Source organism: Pediculus humanus, genomic scaffold (assembly GCF_000006295.1).
Source record: "Pediculus humanus corporis 1103172107659 genomic scaffold, whole genome shotgun sequence".
Classification (NCBI taxonomy): Eukaryota; Metazoa; Arthropoda; class Insecta; order Psocodea; family Pediculidae; genus Pediculus; species Pediculus humanus.
The window spans coordinates 65,827-86,059 of NW_002987268.1; the positions used below are offsets into that span (position 1 = coordinate 65,827).

The 20,233-nt window shown below is 27.6% G+C and overlaps 2 protein-coding genes across 2 annotated transcripts; one reads left to right on the forward strand and one right to left on the reverse strand.

Moving 5' to 3' along the window:
* Positions 1-8,842: 8,842 nt before the first annotated feature.
* Phum_PHUM278630 (uncharacterized protein) lies at positions 8,843-14,500 on the reverse strand (the record flags this gene model as incomplete). The annotated part of the gene is made up of 16 exons (XM_002426766.1): positions 8,843-8,879; positions 9,065-9,462; positions 9,539-9,868; positions 9,948-10,105; positions 10,176-10,365; positions 10,457-10,674; positions 10,754-10,936; positions 11,004-11,282; positions 11,363-11,569; positions 11,797-12,495; positions 12,565-12,902; positions 12,974-13,097; positions 13,184-13,599; positions 13,677-13,837; positions 13,909-14,193; positions 14,276-14,500. The coding sequence occupies 16 exons, from the start codon at positions 14,498-14,500 to the stop codon at positions 8,843-8,845; spliced, it is 4,248 nt and encodes a 1,415-aa protein (XP_002426811.1).
* A 677-nt stretch (positions 14,501-15,177) lies between these two features.
* Phum_PHUM278640 (cation chloride cotransporter, putative) lies at positions 15,178-19,681 on the forward strand (the record flags this gene model as incomplete). Its single annotated transcript, XM_002426767.1, has 17 exons — positions 15,178-15,335; positions 15,414-15,529; positions 15,620-15,754; positions 15,845-15,979; positions 16,106-16,314; positions 16,401-16,620; positions 16,978-17,247; positions 17,341-17,548; positions 17,623-17,821; positions 17,907-18,152; positions 18,251-18,399; positions 18,553-18,729; positions 18,824-18,938; positions 19,029-19,157; positions 19,247-19,341; positions 19,428-19,606; positions 19,659-19,681. 17 exons carry the CDS (start codon positions 15,178-15,180, stop codon positions 19,679-19,681), a joined length of 2,763 nt encoding a protein of 920 aa, XP_002426812.1.
* Between the last annotated feature and the right edge of the window lie 552 nt (positions 19,682-20,233).

A 20,233-nucleotide genomic window follows, 5' to 3' on the forward strand; every position in this document is an offset into this window, starting at 1 on the left:
TTTAATATTAATATTTATTATTATTATTTTTTGTAACGTTCATTACTTTTTGAGAATCATGACGTCATTCTTTTATTAATACGTTAATTACATTTTGTAATTAAGTGAAAAATTAAAAATGGCTCCGATTTTAAAATAAAATTTTGAAATGTAACAAACTTGGGGGGTTTTTCTTTTCCAACAACGAAATTAAAACCCAAATATTCGATTTTCATTGATATTTTACTCAAAATGATAATATTTCGATAATTTAATGCCTCCTACCTCCGCCCCCGCTCCCACCACGTTTCAAATAAATACGCACGTGTAAAAAAAAAAATTTATTTTAATTATTAAACTATTTTTTTTTTTTTTTTTCACGACAGTAAAAATTATTACGTGTTAACCGTAAACACGTTAACGAGTCTCTCACATTTGGAGACGATGTAAAAAAGAAAATGGCTCCACCTTGCTCTCGAGTAATATTTACTTCTGACGATATAAAATAAAAACCTTTTCCACATTTTTTTTTTTTAATTGAGTCGCACACGCACGCACACACACGCATTTACGGGGGACTTAAGATTTAAAAAAAAAATGATGATGATGATCTTAATAATAAATAAAATTTTAATTTTTGTCGACATTAAAATCCTCTTACGTATAAAAACTGACGTATTAATATTATTATTATTATTATCATTATTATTATTATTATCGATATTATCGTACGTTAGTCATTTTCAATAAATCGGAAATTAAATAAAGAACCGATTCGTTTTTTTTTTTAAAATCGATAAATCGATAATATCAATAAAATAAGGTACGTATTATATTATTACATTTATTGATAAAAAATCATTAATTAATTGAAAATTTCATTTTAAAAAGTAAATAATAATAATAATGATGATGATGATGATGATGATGACGTAACGATCCTTTTGATGTAAAAGATTTGTTTTTGATTAAAAAAGGTTTTTTTTTTTTTTTTTTTTGAAAAATTAATTTCAAAACATTAATTTAAAAAAAAAACAAAACAATTTTGTTCGAATTACTATTCTAAACCCTCCCTCCCCTACCCTCCACTCATCTCCTCTTCCCGAATCGTTTTAGAAAATAAAATAAAATAGCCTTTTCGACTCTTCATAAACTTAATTTTAGAAATCTTTTTTTTTTTTAAAAAAAAAAAACCGAAAGAATTTTCCTAAACCAAATTTTTCACAACAACAGCAACAGGAAAAATTTGTTTTGTTAAACAAAAGTTTTGGGATTTGTAAAATGATGATAATGATGATGATGATCGAATGAATGATTGAATGAACGAAACGATATTAATAAAACAAAAATGTGCGGTTTTTGAAAACTTTGTTTGTTTGTTTTTTATACAAGACGCCGCCGCCATTTTCCAACATAAAACTGACCACAAATATAAATTTATTATTATTAAATCATGAATCTCTGGAGAAAAACTTTTTTTTTCGTTTTTTCCATTCGAAAAATTTTTAATGAAATTAAAAAACAATCGATGAATAATAATAATAATTCAAAAATGTGATGTTAAAAAAAGGATAAAATTTCAGGTATTTTTCAAAGAGAGAGGGAGGGGAGGTGAAAGAAGGGAAACGGGGGGGGGAATGAAAAAAGAGTGGAAAAAAAAAATTTTTTTTGATGGCTTTTTCCCCTCCCCTTCCGATTCGTGTTGAACATGTCAAAAAGGAAAAATGATTTTTTTTTTTTCGTACAACGTCAAAAAATTTCGTTTTGAATTTTTCTTTAACATTTTCTCTCTCTCTCTTTCTCTCCCCTCTGCCCCCCGTAAAAATCCGTTCCAACTATCAAAACCTTTTTTCCAGAAAAAAAAAATTTGTTGTTCTGTCGCGATTTTATTGCGACAAATTTTTTACACGAGGAAATCGAAGCAGACCGAAACCGAATTTTTTTTTTTCGGGGGGCGAGGGAGGCGGGGGGGGGAAGGAAAAAAATTAAAACGGAAACGCGTTTGTATATAAATATAAAACTTTTCGATTTTTTTTTTTTTTTATTAATTGTTTTAAAATAAACCGCGTTGGCCTATTTTCGAATTGATATTTAAACACAAAAAAAAAAAATTATTATTTATAAAAAAAAAAAAAAAATGGAGGACATTTTTTTTTCTTTTATTACGAAATTTTATTTTTGTCATGACCGTCGTCGTCGTAGTCGATTTGTTTAAAGTTTTAAAACGTTTTTTTTGTTTTTAAATTTAATTTAATTTTCGTGTTAGAGAGAGAGAGAGAGAGAGAGAGAGAGAGAGAGAAAAGAAAAGACAGATCGACATTAATTTAATTTAATAATAAATAATAATTTTTATTAAAAAAAAAAAACTCGAAGGAAAAAAATTTTCTTTTCTGTTGTTGTTGTTACGAAATCAATATTATCATCATTATTTTATCAATTTTTTCTTTTTTATTATGTTATTTCCCCCCACCCTTTACCCCCCCTCGATCGAAATCACAAACTATTCGATATCCAATTTTTTAACGTATTGAAATTTTTAAAATTTTAATATCCGGTTTTTGATAACCGTCTTTACAACGTTTTACGTCCTATAAAATATAAAATTCTAATTTTCTTGTCTTCTATTATTATTATTATTATTTTAACAACTCGAATCATTATTATTATTATTAAGATTCTTTGCCAAATTGTCAAACTAGTTTTTTTTTTTTTTTAAACTCTTTAAAATATTATTATTATTATTATTTAAATATATCAAAACAAAAATTTACGTGATTTTTTATTTTAACGCGTTGAAATTTTATCATCATCATCATTATTATTATTATTATTATTTTAAATCGTTTTAAATATTTGTCACATTTTTTTCAAAAAAGTGAAATTAATAGAAAAATGAGGTAAGAATGAATATTAATAATAATAATAAACAAACGGTTTAAGCAGACGTTCTGATTTTTCTTTCGGCTTAAAATTATTATGGAAAAAAAAAATTTAGGTTCTGCGGTAAATTTACCAATAATAATAATAATAATAATTTGTTTAATAATTTGTTTAAATAAAGGACGATAGGAATAAGAGGACGAGAGAATAAATTTCAAAAAAAATCCTTTTCCCGGTTGTTTAAAGTTATAAAATTTAATGTAACACGACGTAAATTAACTTTTAATGACTTTTTTTAGTTTTCCTTGCCCCCCCCCCCCGAAGAATGGTAGACAGACGAAAAACGTATAAATAAATAAATAAAATTTTTCACTCTCTCTCTCTCTCTCTCATCTCTGTCTGTTTCTCTTTCTCTCTCTTTGTCTCTTTGTCTCTCTCTCTCTGTCTCTCTCTCTCTCTCTCTCTCTCTCTCTCTCTCTCTCTCTCTCTCTCTCTCTCTCTCTCTCTCTCCCTTTCCCTTTCTTTCTTTCTTTCTTTCTTTCTTTCTTTCTTTCTTTCTCTCTCTCTCTTTCTCTTTCTCTCTCTCAGGCTCTGTCTGTTTCTCTTTCTCTTTCTTTCTCTCTCTTTTTCGTTCTCTCTCTCTCTATGACTGTATCTCTTTATTATTATTATTTTCGTTCGGTTTCAACGGTATTTTATTTTTAAATTTTACTTACTCCTACTGAGCTTTCTTTACTAAGGTTTTTTTTTTTGCGGTTTAAAGTCTTCGGGTAATGTTATGACAATGGTAAAGCAATAAATTCATAAACATCCGGTTAAATCCGCGTCTTTAAAAAAAAAATCGTCACGATTTAAATTAATAAATTATTATTATTATTATTATTACGAATATTTTTTTTTTGAAATTCCATAAAAATTTATAACAAAAAAACAAATCGATAAAGCAAAAAAAAAAAAATGGTGCCAAAAAATAAATACGGAAGTAGTCAATACCGACGACTCATCATTACACGATGATTTATAACGTTACGCGCTACAAGTTCCCCCCCTCCCCCCAAAAAAAACAAACACATTGACGACACATTTTTGTATGTTATTATATATAAATAATTTTTTTTTAAATAAAATAAAAACGAACGACTCATCAACAAACGAATCTTTTCTTAAATAATAAGCAAACAAACAGAAACCCCCCCTCCCCCGCGGTAAATAATAATTAATAAAATAAAAAAAATGTCAAACCGTAAACAAATCGTTTTTAATTAAAATAAATAAATATTATTTATTTATTTATTATTAATATTAATAATAATAATAATGTTTACTTTATCCATATTAATGTTTATAAAACGAAAAATGATTTTTTTTAATTTTTAATATAAATCCGTAATAATATTAATTACACTCATTTAAATAAATCATTTTCATAACGTATTATGCAAATAAACAACAAAAAAAAATGTAAATAATGATAATAATGATAAAAATAACGACGACAGAGAGAGAAATTGAAAAAATCAAAATCGATCGAAAAAAAAAAAAAAACTTTCATGTTATTAATACTTAAAATAAAATAAACATTATCGATTATTATTATTATTATTATTATTATTATAAAAAAACATTACCTCAGATTAAACGTATAAATAATAATAATAATAATAATAACTTTTCATCCAATTTTCTTAATAGGAATGAAGAGAAAACAACAACAACAACAACAAAAAGAAACTCTCGGATGAATTTTTATTAAATTGTTTTGTTGTGTTTGTACACAAAAAACATTGAGAAAAAAAAATAAATTAAAAAAACTTTTTTTTTTAATAATTTTTTATTTATTATTAGTTTAATTTATTTATTGAGAGAAAAGAGAAAAAGAAAAAGATTTTTTTTTGTTTATAAAATCTTATTTATATTTATTAATAATAATAATAATAATTTTTTTCCGATTTGTTATTAAACAATACTAATAATTAATACTATTATCGAATCGTAAAAGTTCGTTTTTTTCTTTGTATATAAATCGTTTATTTATTCTATGGAAATTTAAAACCTTGTCTAAATGCACGACGACGACGATGATGACGGTTACGATGACGGTTACGATGACGGTTACGACGGCCATTTTTATTTTTATTTATTTATTTACCTTTTTGATATTTGATTAATAATAATAACGAGCTAATAAAATTTTATTAATTTTTCCTACATAAACGATTGTTTTATTTATTAAATCGATAGAATATGATAAAACGTTTTAATAATGTTAATAATTAACCACTTAAAATAAAATATGGAGGGGGAGATGGTGAGGAGGAGGAGAAAGGGGGAGTAAATAAATAGCGCAGATTACAAAAAAATCCTCTTATTAATTTTTTTCCTTAATGCACGAATAATCAATTAAATGTTACATAGACTTATTGAAAAATAATCAATTAAATAAATAAATAAAATTTAAAAAAAAAAATTCCAATTATGATTAGAGGTTGAGTCGACATCAAAAGGTTGAGTGAAAGAAAATAAAAAAAAAAAAAAGGCATAACAAGTGTTTTGTGAAAAAGGTGTATACGTAAAAAAAAAAAAAAAGAAATTCCTTAAGGATAAAAAGGTTGTTAACTTATGAAAATGTTTAAATCTTTTCTCTCTCTCTCTCTCTCACACAAAAGAAATTTTTCTTTACACAGACATTCTTTCACTAAATATTGATTTATTTTATTTGCTTTTATTTTTTTATTTTTTTTTTTTACTATGATATATATTTTATTTATTTTTTTTCCCTCGGGTTGAATAATGACTTGAATTTAAAAATAACAAAAAAAAATGTTTTATGTAAATTTTGACTTTTTTTTCTTATTTATTAATCTCTACCCAAATATTATTATTATTATTATTATTATTATTAATAAAAAAGCTTTAAGTTATTCTCATATGTATATATAATCATTCCTCACATGTATATTGATTTTTTTTTCTTTTTTTATTGTTTCTGACACTTATTATTATTATTATTATTATTATTTTCGGTAGTGAGAGACAAGCAGAAGCTAAATAAATTTTTTTTTTGACTTTATACTAAAAAACTAAAATAGAACTAAAAAAAAATTTTTTTTTTTTTTGCTGTTGTTGGATTTTTTCTATAGGATCCTTTCATTTGATTTTCATCTCATCACATTTTCTGTAGCCTTTTTTTGTTATTATTATTATTATTTAAACTGTCAAATTTTTTTCTTTCAGATAAACAAAAAACACAACACAAAGACATGTTGTTGTTTTTAAAAATTTAATAATAATAATATTTTTTAAATAACACTAACAAAAGAAAATGAAAAAAGTTGATTTTTATTTAAAATATATTTTTCAAACCTTTTTTAACATCATTTTTTTGTAAAGGTTACAAAGTCTTTAAATATTCAAAACTCATCATAATCATATTATTATTATTATTATTATTATCATCATTCTCCTTATCATAATTTTTATAATCTTAAATAACAAAAAAAAAAAAAAACTAAACTAAAAACTAATCAAACCTTACTTTGTTTCTGTGTGTCTTTATTTAAAGTTAAAAACTTTTGTATTATTATTATTATCATTCATTATTCAAACCCTTTTTTTTCTTTTCTCTAAATTTTCCAAAAAAAAAGAAAATTCATTTTTTAAACTTAATTCTTTAGATATTTTAACAAGGGGGGAAGGGGAGAAAAAAAAAGAAATTTTTAAGAACAAAAGTTTTCCTTATAACACCTCATCACCATCATCATCATCATCATCACTTTTCTTTTATATATTTTTACTAATACTTATTATTATTATTCATTGGTTTAACAATGTATTATTATTATTATTATTATTGTTAAAAAGACTAAAGATTATATGAAAATAATTTTTTTTTGATTCTGTGTGTGTGTGTAAAACATTTTAAAAATTGTGAATGCATAAATAATTCCAATATAACATTAGCATATTATTATTATTATTATTATTAATAAATTCACAATCATCCAAGCAGGTTTTGTTGTTGTTGTTGTTGTTGTTGAATTAAATCATTAATTTTATTACATCAACATAATAATTTAAGTATTAAAATAAAAAAAAAAAAAAAAAAAGTAAAAAAAAAAAAAAAAATTTTTGAAAAGGTTAAAATAATATTTACCTTGAATGGCGGGTCAACATCAAATTTCACCCGACTGGATTTAATTAAATAATAATAATAATAATTATTCATCCTGATAAAACTTGAATTTTTTAAGGGATTCATTTGACGATTAAACACTATTATTATTATTATAACTATGACCCCTGATGCTGTCCTTTTATTAATTATATATAAATTAGAAAAAAAATAAAATTTAACACGAGGTGATTGATGATTCATTTACATCCACGTTTAATTACATACAGATAAAGAACAAATGGAAACGTATAGAAAAAAAAAACGAATACCTGAAGTTTAAGAAGGCGCGATAAAAAAACCTGAAATTATTTTAAAGGCAACCGTCACAAACAATAATAATAATAATTTTAATAAAAATAGTTTTTTAAAAAAATAACAAAATATCAACCGCCGTTTTATTTTTTAGCAAAATCGAGCGAGGTTTTCCCGCATTTTTTTTTTTTTTTATTATATATCCCCCATTTCCCTGTTATGTAAATATATTTTTCATTTCCTTTCTCTCTTTCTTTATTTAACGAAATCGAAAAAATAATAATAATAATAATTAATTGACGTAAAACGACCGTGTTTAATTATTTATATACACTAAAAAACTTTTAAATAAATAAATTTTTTAACTGAAATTAAATAAAAAAAAAAAAACTCGTCGTGTTCTCCATTGCTAATGAGACGGACGTCGTTTGACTCCTCGTGTGCCATAGAGTTGAGCATGTGCATTGTAATGCAGGTGACGCTTTACGGGGAAGCTTTTTGGAAATTTTTAACCCTGATAAATTTGCCCCCCTCATTTTTTTTATTTATTCTATGCATGCTATTGTTTGCGTTCATAAATTTTCCATTATGCATTTTATACGACAGGAAAACTCTTTTTTTATTTATTTATTTTTCCTACGATTTTATTTAAAAAATTTCTTTTCATTCCCTTGAATTATCCGTCATTGAGAATAATTTTATAAAAAAAATTTATATTAATTCAACAACTTTTTTTTAAAAATAAACAAGACATTTAAATATTTGTTAGTACAGTAACTAAAAATAACTTTATTGTGTTTAGTTTTATTAAAATTTAAAAAAAAATTTCATTTAATCTTAATCTCCTAGTGTAACTTAGGGTTGATAAAACAAAAAAAAAAAAAATTTATAAAAATTCCAATATATTATTATTAAATTTTATTTTATATTAAATAAATATTTTTTTTTTTTTTTTACATTAAAATCATCACAATAAAATTAAATACAAAGATTTCCATATATATGTATAAAGGTAATTAAATATATTTAAATATTTAAAATAATAAAAAATTATTTGCAACAATGGCGTTTGCAACAAAATTAACAAAATGTGGCAAATTGAAAAAATTTTCCCATTGATAAAAAAAAAGCAATAAAAAATTTAATAAATTAAAATCAGAGACCGCGGTAACGTGTAAAATTACATATATCATCCATATTAATAATAATAAATTATAAAAATATATATATATATAATTATTGTTATTATTATTATTATTTTAGTAACGTGTAAATATTATTACCATTATTATAATTTTAACTTTTTTTTTTACATCGAGCATATAATATATGAATAAAATCACAGTAATATATTTAAAGCAGCAAATGATTGATTGTTTTATTTTTTTTTTTAAAAATGAAAACACTTTTTTTAATTTTTCCTCCTACATTCACCGACCGACTAAAATTAATCAAAAGTTTAATTTTATAAATTGTAATTAAAAAAAGAGATTAGAATTTAAGAGAGAGAGAGAGAGAGAGAGAGAGAGAGAGAGAGAGAGAGAGAGAGAGATTAGATTAAGCTAATAGCTTTAGATTAGCTTTTAACGGCACACTGTGTAAATTGTTTTTTTTTTTTTTTTTTTTTTTTTTTTGCAAGGATTAAGCGCGAATTTACAATTTTTTACATAAAATATTAATATTTAATAAATAAATAATTTTGTATATCGATCGGGGGTGTACATAGAACGGACACTCTGACATTTTAAAAAATTATTTTATTTTTTTTACTCGACCAACTCCCAGCTGACATCTTCCGATTGTATTTCTTTACCGTTTCCATCTTTTTTGTCTAAGGTTTTGATGTAATATTCCAATTTCATTATTTTGTTTTCTTGCGTCACGCCCCAAAGGTCGTCGGTAAATGAACTTGTCATCATTTTAAAATCTCCCGGAATGCTTTTCCAAAAATCTCCGATGTAATTTTTATCCGATATTCCGCATCGGCGGTAAATCCGTCCGTCTGTTCCCAAAGCCCAAACGGAAGTACCGGAAATTGAAACGTGAATTGCTTCGATGCCGCCCACGTACACCCAACTTGTTCCTATTTGATAATGAGAAAATATCCCTTCTCGTACGAATAAATTTCCTTTCGAATCTAAAGCCCAAACCATGTAAAGTTGAGGTCCGACAAAAACCTGAAATTTAAAAATTTTTTTAAAAACTATTTCCGATAAAAAATTTAAAAATTTTTCCCTTTTTCTATAGGTTTACTTTTTTAAAATGAACTCCTTTGGGCTTTCCTTCGACTTCCAACCAAGCGGCATCAAATATGTTGGTCGCCATATGATGAGGAGATCCGATCGTGATGAACGTTCTTCCCAGTACGTCGCAACCCCAAGCAACGTCACATCCGCACGACACCCAAACCAATTTTAAATTATCGATTTGCGGTAACTTCAATTCTCTCCATGAATTTCCAAACAGATTACTCTCGGACAATCCTAATCTCGAATATAATCTTCCGCTTTCTGACAAAACCCAAAGCGTGTCCGTAGAGGATGCTAAACATATGACGTCATCATCGCAAGGTACGGAAATCGCCTGAAATTTTATTTTTAACCAAATTACGGGATTCGATAGCGAATCGGAACGCACGTTATTACGAACGTTCGATATTCACCTGGAAATCATTTGAATTGGGGGAATGGCAAAAAATATTTCCATCCGTTAATAAAAGCCAAACGTGACCTTTGTCTTCGAAAACTCCTTCGGCACATATGGCTTGCCACGGAATGGTGGACATGGCCGGCTTGGAAAAAATCTCGTCCCACTTGTAGCCTGTAATTTTACAAGCGTAAATCTCCAACGTTTAAACAAATTAAATATTTATGTGTATATTTTCAGCTACCTGTAAAATCGGTTTTATTTATTCTCGTCGTCGAAGCGAATTTTTCATAAATCCAAATTGAATTTTCATTCGACGTTATGTACGTGTTTTTGCAATGAACGTTCCCCTTCAAACTGTTCAACTTTATTTTACTGTAGAGATTTTGAAATGTTGCAGACGAATTGCTAAATATGTAATCGCTAATTTGAATCTAAAAAACAAGTCAATTGACAAAAAAAAAATGCTTTGTTTTTCCGACGCGACGATTTTCAAAAAAAAAAAAAATTAAACGTGTGAAATACCTGCCACCAAAGAGAATTGTCTTCGAAATAATTATCGGAAAAATAAATTAAATTTTTTTCGTCTACTATCCAAAGAAGATTGTCGGGTCCCATTGATATACTATTGATGTGAGGCTTCGGCGTCGACAGATTCTTGAAACTTTTATCGGACGACGACTTATATAACAATTGTTGATTTTCCGTTAAAACGACAATCGTACCATTCCAACATACAATATCTGCGACACAAGGGAGACACGAAAATAATAATAATAATAATAATAAAACAAGATTCTTTTTCGTAAGCGGATAACTCACCCGTCACAAAATGATGACAAAATATTTCTTCTTCTTGGTTATTGTCGTTGTCGTCGTCCACCGAATGGCGATAATGCATAATTTTCCCGTTCGGTGTGATTATGTAACCGTCATTGGTCTTTTGATCAACGGCAAAAGCCAAAGCGTTGGATGAAATTTCTTCTGTTTCGTTTGAAATAGGATCTGAAAAATCTTTTGAGGTTAATAAAAAATAAAAACGAAGAGATAATAAAATTGAAATCAAACAAACTTTTTTCCGAATGATTTTTCAATCTGTGAACGGATTTCTTATGCATTAACCAAACGACTGATCCATCGTAGGATACAGAAATGGCAGACGCTTTGAAATCTAAAAGAATCCAATTTAAGGCGAGACCAGAAAGATCCGAATAATACACTTGGTCGTTGGCATCTACGCAAAGACCATAGTTTTTACAAACGGCGAGATTAACCATCGATTCTGGAGTTTTGTGTAGAGGCCAATGATCGGAAAAATCTTGTATTTGCTGCTTTAAAGTTTGGTTCGACACTGAAAAAAGAAATGATTACCCGTATGAATAAATTTATGAGAAAAAAACAAAAAAAAAAAAAGGACAAAGTACCACTCACTAGATGAGTAATCGGAAGAAGGTTGCGAACTTAACAAACTACTTCCGCTTGGTGGGCCGTAGGTCAAATGTTCGGTGGTCGAGGAGTAATCAGAATTTTCCTTTTTTTCTCGTTTTCTATTTTCTACATTACTTGTATTTTTACCGGAAGTAAAAAACTGATCCGCTAGTGTTAGTTTTTCTGAACTTTCAATTCTATCCAAATGTTCTTTCATAAAAAAATCCGAAAGGTCATTTATAGCAAAGTCTAAAAAAAAAAAAAAAAAAAATACAATAAATAAATAAGATGTAATTTATTTTTGATATTGAAATAAATTTTGTTTAAAAAAAATGAACCTATTTCATTGTTTTCTTCGTTGAGATCTACGGATTGATTACTATTAATTGAGCAGTTTTTTTTATTACATAAATTTTCATCAACATTTACTTCATTACTTTCTTGAGCTATTAATTTATCATTTTTTGTCTCGTCATTTAATTCGTGACAAGGTTGAGAACTTGTACTTTGAATTAAATCGAAATTTTTTTTTTCATTGTTACTTAAATTATTACAGTTTTGAAAATTACTATTGGACGGACAGAGGTTTATATTCTCGGGAGAATGGTGATGATCATCATTTAAAAAATTATCAGGTGTTTGTGATTCTGACGTTTTCGTTCCCAAAACCATGCTTGAATTATCAGAGTATTCACTTGGGGATGCCACATTTTCGCTTAATTTGCTGGAAACACTGCTTGAAGTGGTCATGTTAAAAGACACCGACATGTTGTCCGTTTTTTCACTGTTGGTTGTTGTTGTTGTCAACACGAATGGTCTGTTTGCAAGTTGTGCAAAAACTTTTTCCTGCTCGATGCGAAATTTTTCCGACGATGGTAATTGCTCGGAAACACTTTCACACGTGTCTAGAGAAGTTTGAGATTTATTATCAGCTACTGAAATAATTTCTTCTACTCCTGGTCCTTTGTTTGTTCCAGTTCCCGATTGAACCAATGCTGGTATATCACGCAGCACCGAAAAACTTGATTGAGACTGACTGATACCAGATTCTTCTGATAATGATAAATCGTTGGCGATACCCCAAGTTAACCTATCGTCGCTAACGGTACTCGTAGTATCCGATTCAGATTCTAAAACTACAAAGATTACAATTTTATTAACAAAAGTACAACATTAGAAATGATATAATATGCAATTAAGCACACCTAAAGAATTTAACAAATTTTTCGGTTTTTTATTGCGCTTCTTCCTTAAAGGCCTAAAAATAATTTCTTCGTGACAGTCATGATTAAATAACGTGTTTGAAACTTTATTGTCAACACTTTCAGGTTTACTATTATTTGAAAAGGTATTATTTGACCAACTATTATTGGGAATTGAAGAGTGCACTTCAACATTTTCGGGAAAAAGACTAGGCATCATTCCGTTTGGCAAAGGAACAATTGGCGGTAATTCAACTGCTTCATCAGCTACTGTAGGAGGAGAATTGGGTGACGAACTAAAAAAAAAAATTACTATTAATTTTTTACAACTCAACCCAGAACTTTAAAACAGGACTACTTTTATATAGGCAAAATATATATATTTATAGTTAGAAGAAACTGAGTAGCTTACTCTTCAGGTATTGTAATTAAATCTTTGGTAATTTTTTTGATTGATCCCACTGCAGTGTCTTTAATTTTAGCAGCAAAATCATCTAAATTAAAGGCTTTTCTAGACATTGAATTATACAGCATATCTAGAAATATTCAAAATTAATAACCGTTATGCTTTGTTTAGAATATTATGCCTAAAAAATTAAAAAAAAAAAAAACAAAAATTAACCTGTCGAATGCTTATCAGGTACTGGACTGATTCTTAATAAACTTCTCTCTCCTTCGAGAACAAAAATTTCATTTTCATTAACTGCTAAATCTAAAATTTTTCGCACATTGCATAAAACAGAAACAACACTGACAGCTCCAGGATGTAAAACATATAAAACTTCAGAATTGTAAGCTATTAATTTGTTGTCTCCAAATTGTATTATTTTTCCAAAACCAGTATCATAAGGCTCTTTTTTGTTTACAGGATTTATAATTTGAATTTTCGGACAGGTTGACTGAAGTGCAGATTTAAATATAAGAGTCTGTTGGACCACTCCACTCTTATCTGACAGCCATAAACGGTACCCTGGTCTACAAGCATATAAAACTACACCATGTTCAAATTTGCAAAATGTAGCACCAAATTTTCCAAGACTGAAATCAAAATTGTAAAAAAAAATTTAATTTTATATTGTTTAAAATGGATTTTCATTGAAATAAAAATTTCATACATTTTCCTTTCTTTTGTTCCTACTTGACAAATTTCCCAATTTTTAGTGCCATCACATATTACAGATCTAAATATTGTCGAGATCAACAGACTTTGTTGGTTATAACTTAATTGAGTAATTTCAAAATGCTCATTCAATAGTTCTGCTGATTTAGTTAAATGCTAAAAATTAACATGAAAAATTTATTTGTTTTGAATTAATTAATGTTTATTTAAAAAGATTTAAGTACTACCATGGCAAAATCAATTTCAGTAAGAACTACAACACCATTTTTATCTCCACTGAATAATTTCATTCCATTTTGACTCCATTCAATGTTTGTTATAGGAGCATTATGCAGGCCATTGATTGTAAATCTTTCAATTTGTTTATTTTTGGGCTTCAATGCATTAGGAACTGCTTTAGGTACCTGCTTGGGTATTTGAAAAACAGTTACTATACCCTGATTAGTTCCAGCAGCTACCATATACTCAACAGTTGAAACAACTTTAACACAAGTTATTTCACAATTAGAATTCTAAAAAAATTGAAATATGATATTGTACTGTAAATTATATTTTTTTTTTTTACAAATTTTACTCCCTTAACAGTATATGTACCTCCAGGCGTAGTCTTTGCAAATCACCACTTTCCCTACAGTACCAGTAAACTATACTTAAATTAGTTCCCAGCACAATGTAGTCGGAAATAACATCTAAACATGTTAAGTTTAAATTTTGCGAAAATAAACCCTTTTGAATCTTTAAAGGAATATGCTGCAGAAGTTGAGTCAGAGGTGACCACTCCTGCAGCAAGCCTTCATCTTCACAAATAGGTTCTGTCATTATTTAAAAACTTCAGTTTTAGGAGCCATCGATAAATAATTATTTAATTCTAACTACCCCATAGCAAAATAAGTATTTTTTATTACTGAAGAAAAGAGTCTCAACTTACTGTATTTGATTAGGCAGTTGATTAAACCATCGTGTAACTAGCGGACACCCAATTTAAAATTTATTAGAGACACGTCATTAAATGCATTGTGTTAAATTTCTTATCGTAGGAGTTGTCAAGTTTTTCATTTTTGTAATTTTTTTATTTTTTTATTTTATACTTATGGTTCATTTGACAATCAATTAATTTTTTTTATACAACTTTTTAAAAATATATTTAATAATATAAACAATAGCTCAACAATTTTTATTAAATGTAAAATTTAATACAATAATAAAAATATTTTTTATACTGAAACTTGTAATGTTAAATTCAACAAATTTTAAACGTTTTGTTTTTTAACTTTTTTCATATGCAAATATCTTTGTAAATATTTAAGGTAAAATAATTTATTAAATTTAATTAATGATAAATGTAATGCAAAAATTTGTTTATCTTGCTTTTATTAAAATTAAATAAATTATTATAACTGTATTATGCTTTCATTGCTTTTAGTATCCATATTTTTTTAATAAACTAAACCTTATTTAGAAATAAACTTTTTTAATTTGTAATTCTTAATATTAGAATGTTGAATTCGGATGAAACTGCAATTAATTCATTGTCTGCTGATAATGAAGTCACAACACGTCCTGTTAAAACTGGTGAAAGAATTCCTCTATTGTTAAGAAAAAGACTATTTAGGAATTTTTTTAATTTTTCACACAGAAATGAAGAGAACAATGGGTATGTTTTGAAATGACAAAAAAAATATTACTTTTATTAATTTACCCGCAAACATATTTATAAATTTATTTTTTGTAGCTATGTCGAATTTGAAAATCATACAGAAGTTAATGGGAGAACATTAGGAACCTTTGCAGGAGTATTTTGTCCAGTAGCTTTATCCATGTTCAGTGCTTTATTATTTTTAAGAGTTGGTATGATCAAGTTTTCTTACACTTTAATCTGATGTAATTAAATTGTTTTAATATTACTTATTTAGATACATATAAAATTTTTTGTTTCAGGATTTATTGTTGGCAATGCTGGTCTTTTGTTAGCATTAACTCAATTTGTCATTGCGTATTTAATATTAATATTTACAGTATCTAGTATTTGTGCGATATCAACAAATGGAGCAGTCGAAGGAGGCGGGGCCTACTGTATCCTTTTCATTATTTTAAATTACTTATTTAATTTTTTTTCTCACAGTTTCTAAATTTAACAATTTGTTTCCTTAATTACCATTACAGTTATGATTTCAAGAACACTGGGACCAGAATTTGGAGGCTCTATAGGAACATTATTTTTTTTAGCCAATATTGTATCATCAGCACTTTATATCACTGGTTGTGTAGAAGGTTTTGTCGAAAATTTTGGGCCAGGGGGTAAAATAATTTATTAAATCATTCAATGCAAATTAAATAATTTTTTGTTCTTTTCTTTGAACAAAAGTAAAAATAAGTGATAACTTATTTAATTGAAAAAAAAAAAAAAAAAAATGTAATTTTCAGGTTATCTCGTTGGTGGCAGTTCAAGTTTTGCTCTAAAAGATGGAGCTTGGTGGAGATTTTTATATGGATCATGTTTGAACTTTTTAAATCTTCTTGTATGTTTACTGGGGTCTTCGATATTTGCAAAAACCAGTGTCTCTATTTTAGGAATAGTTTGCATATCTTTACTATCTTCCATTGTTAGTTTTCTTTGTACTGGTGCCTCAGAGGTAATTTTATATAAAATATAGCTGACCTAGATTTTGTGCAAACGCAAAAAAAAAGCTTTTGTTACAAGATGGATTCTTATTTTTAGATTCCAATTCCTATGAGAAATAATCTGGTGCAAAATGATACCTTTCATGTAAATGGTACATACACAGGGTTTAATTTAAATACGTTAACAGAGAATTTATATGCTAATTATTCGAAAGATTACACATCCGGAAGCAATTCATCAGCAATAGATTTTGCTGCAGTCTTCGGAGTTTTATTTTCAGGAGTGACTGGTATCATGGCTGGTGCAAATATGTCAGGTCAGCCTTTGTAATACTACTACTACTACTACTATAATTTTACTATATGTATTGTTTTAACTGTATTTGCTTCGATTGAAATTCAATAATGTAAACACATTATTCAATCCGAAAGATGTCTTACAAAAGTCTAAAATATTACACATCAATTTTAATTTACTTCATTTTATTAACTTCATCTAAAATTTCTGTCTCGAATAACACCAAGTAATAGTATTCTTAAAAAAGTATTAGTTTTTGCAGCCTCTTGACATATTAAATTACAAAAAAAAAAAAAAAAAAATTATCATGATAAATTTTAAATTGGATCATCAGAATTTTTATTGATTTTTTTTTTTTTTTTTTTTTTTTTTACAGGAGAATTGAAAGAACCATCAAAAAGTATTCCCTTTGGAACATTAAGCGCGGTTGCTTTTACATTTTTTTGCTACATTATAATGTCTCTTTTATCAGCGAGTACCACGAGTAGATTTCTACTTCAAAATAATTACATTTTTTTAATGGGAATAAATTTTTGGCCTCCATTTATCACGATCGGAATTTTAACGGCAACATTTTCCGCGAGCTTAAGCAATTTTATTGGATCTTCGAGAGTTTTGGAAGCTCTGGCAAAAGACAGCGTTTACGGTAAAATGTCGTCGTCGGCTGAATACGCGATTTCAAATGAATTTAATAAAATACTCTGACAATGATTTATCTAATACCTTTAAACGATTTCAGGTTTCTTATTTAATTTCATATCGAAAGGAACGTATAAGGGAAATCCCATCGCTGCCGTTTTCGTGTCTTTTGCCTTGGTCGAGATAACATTGCTGTTGGGAAGTTTAAATCTCATCGCACAAATCAACAGCATATTATTTCTTTTGTCTTATTTAGCAACGAATTTGGCTTGTCTCGGTCTCGAAGTTGCAAGTGCGCCTAATTTCAGGTCTTTAAAATTTTTTAAGGAATTATGAAGGAACAAATGTCGCAACAAAAAAACTTATTTTAATTTTTTTTCAGGCCGACATTTATATACTTTTCTTGGCACACGGCATTTTTAGGTTTGGCCTCGACAGTAATAATGATGTTTGTTATTAATTTAATTTATGCTCTATTGAGTGTAATTTTATGCCTCGTTTTGATCATTTGCCTTCATTTATTTTCACCGAGTCGTAAATATCAATGGGGATCCATAAGTCAAGCATTAATATTTCACCAGGTGATTAAGGCGAATACGTTGGTGGGGGAAGGGAGAGTTTATTTTTACCTCACGAGACCTGTTTTGTTTTTTTTTTTTTTTTTAGGTACGAAAATATTTACTTTTATTGGATCCGAGAAAGGAACACGTTAAATTTTGGAGACCTCAAATATTACTTTTGGTCAACAACCCACGAACTTGTTGTCCTTTGATAAGCTTCGTAAACGACATAAAAAAAGGAGGATTGTACGTCATTGGACACGTTCAATCGGGTTCTGATTTTTTGGATATCGACACCGACACGACCATCGATGAATATCCCTACTGGTTGTCATTGGTCGATAACCTTAAGGTACCTTTTTTTTTCCTCACGGTCGATTCACTTTTTTTTAAAATTAAATTTCTACCTGAAATGATACCTGCACTAATTTTTACCTTATTTTGCTGTAGGTGAAAGCTTTTGTAGAATTGACCGTGGCCAAAAGTGTGAGAGATGGATTTCACCATTTGGTGAGAATATCCGGCATGGGAGCGATGAAACCCAATACTATTTTCTTAGGATTTTACGACGACGAAATGCCGGTCGACTTTTTTGGAACGTACGTAATCCCTCCCCCTTTCCCCCCCCCCCGTAAAATTTTCATTAATTTTTCATTGCAAATTTACAACATCGGTGTGACTTTGCTTGCCTCTAATCCGATAATTCAATTTGTGTTGGTTTGAAAAATTTTTTTTTCTCTTTTTGTTTCCAGTGAAAATCCCTACAGCACAAAAGTTTTTCACGAAATCGACATATTTCAATTGAGGAACATGAATAAAAAAAGTCTCACGATTGAAAATTATGCTGGAATAATATCCGACGTCATTAAAATGAAAAAAAATTTATGCATATGTCGCCGTTTTCAAATTTTGGAAAAAATCACATCCAAGTAAATTCGACATTTTCCTAATCGATTGATTTGATTTTTTTTTATTAAACGTATCGGATTTAATAATAATAATAATAATACTAAAAATTTTCAGGTCTTCCAATACGTACATCGACGTATGGCCGATTAATTTTTTTTCCCCGAATCCCGATAATCCATTTGGAACGACATCATTATTCATGTTTCAATTGGCTTGCATTTTGAATATGGTAGTAATAATAATAATAATAATAATGTTTATAAGTAAATCAATGGCTTGAAAAATTATTTAAAAAAAAAAATTTTATAATTATTTAAAGGTGTCAAGTTGGAAAAGATTAAAATTGAGAATATTTTTATGCGACAACAATTCGGAAAGTTTACCAGGAAGCGAATCTCGTCTCAAACAACTTCTTTTGTCGTTGAGAATTCAAGCAACGATTCACAGAGTAATCAAAATTTGATCGATTGATTGATTGATTATCGATTTCGTAAGGGAATTTTATTTACCACGAAAAAAACTTTTTTTTTTTTCCAGGTTTTCGATTGGAGCAATTGTTATTCGATGTTACCCGGAGGATCGATTTATTCCGAAAACTGTACAGAAAATAAATGCAAAATCTATTTTAAAAAGTGAGGAAGGAAATTTGAAAATTTTAATTGAAATGCGTTCGCTTTTCCTCTAACGAATTTTTTTTTTTTTTTTTGTCAATTTGCAGAATCAACCAACTCATTCGCGAATTATCCGATAGAACGTCTTGTTTGTTCATGTACCTACCAACGGAATTTTACGAAAGTCAAAATGCATCCAATCACAAAACTTACTTGCAATATTTGACGGATTTAACCGAAGATTTACCACCCACGGTTTTCGTACACGGAGTTCACGGCGTCACAAGTACGACGCTCTAAAAAAAAAAAAAAAAAAGAAATAATAATAATAATTAAAGATTCGAAACGAACAGTATTTTAAAGGAAATTTCGATTCACAAAACAAACAAACAAACAAACAAACAAAATCGATAGAAGGAAATTTTCGCAAGGAAGTGAACGTTCGGGCTTCATTTCCCGGTTGTTGTAGTTGTTGTCGGTTTCGTAAATGAAAAACGTCCCTAAAAAAAAAAAAAAAATGGCGATTAATTATAATAGGGAATTATTTTAATTTTTTTTTTTATTTTTACTTTAACTTTTAATTTTAATTTTTACTCAAATTACGTAAAAATAATTTTTAGTTTAATTTTCACGATTTTAATATAATTTAGTCGTAAAAAAAAAAAAATGCATTTATTAGCTTTTAATTTTATTAATTTTTATTAATTGAGACACACCGTCTTCTTAATATAAATTTTTTATTTGAAAATAAATCAATGAATGAAATTAACAAACGATCGAATGAATGAATGAATAATAATAATAATAAATGTGCAAACTATGTGAATTTAAAAGGTGGAAATGCGTTCGTTGAAAAATGACACACCGGTGACATTTTTTTTTTTTTTTTTACTTTTTTTTTTCTTATTTTGCT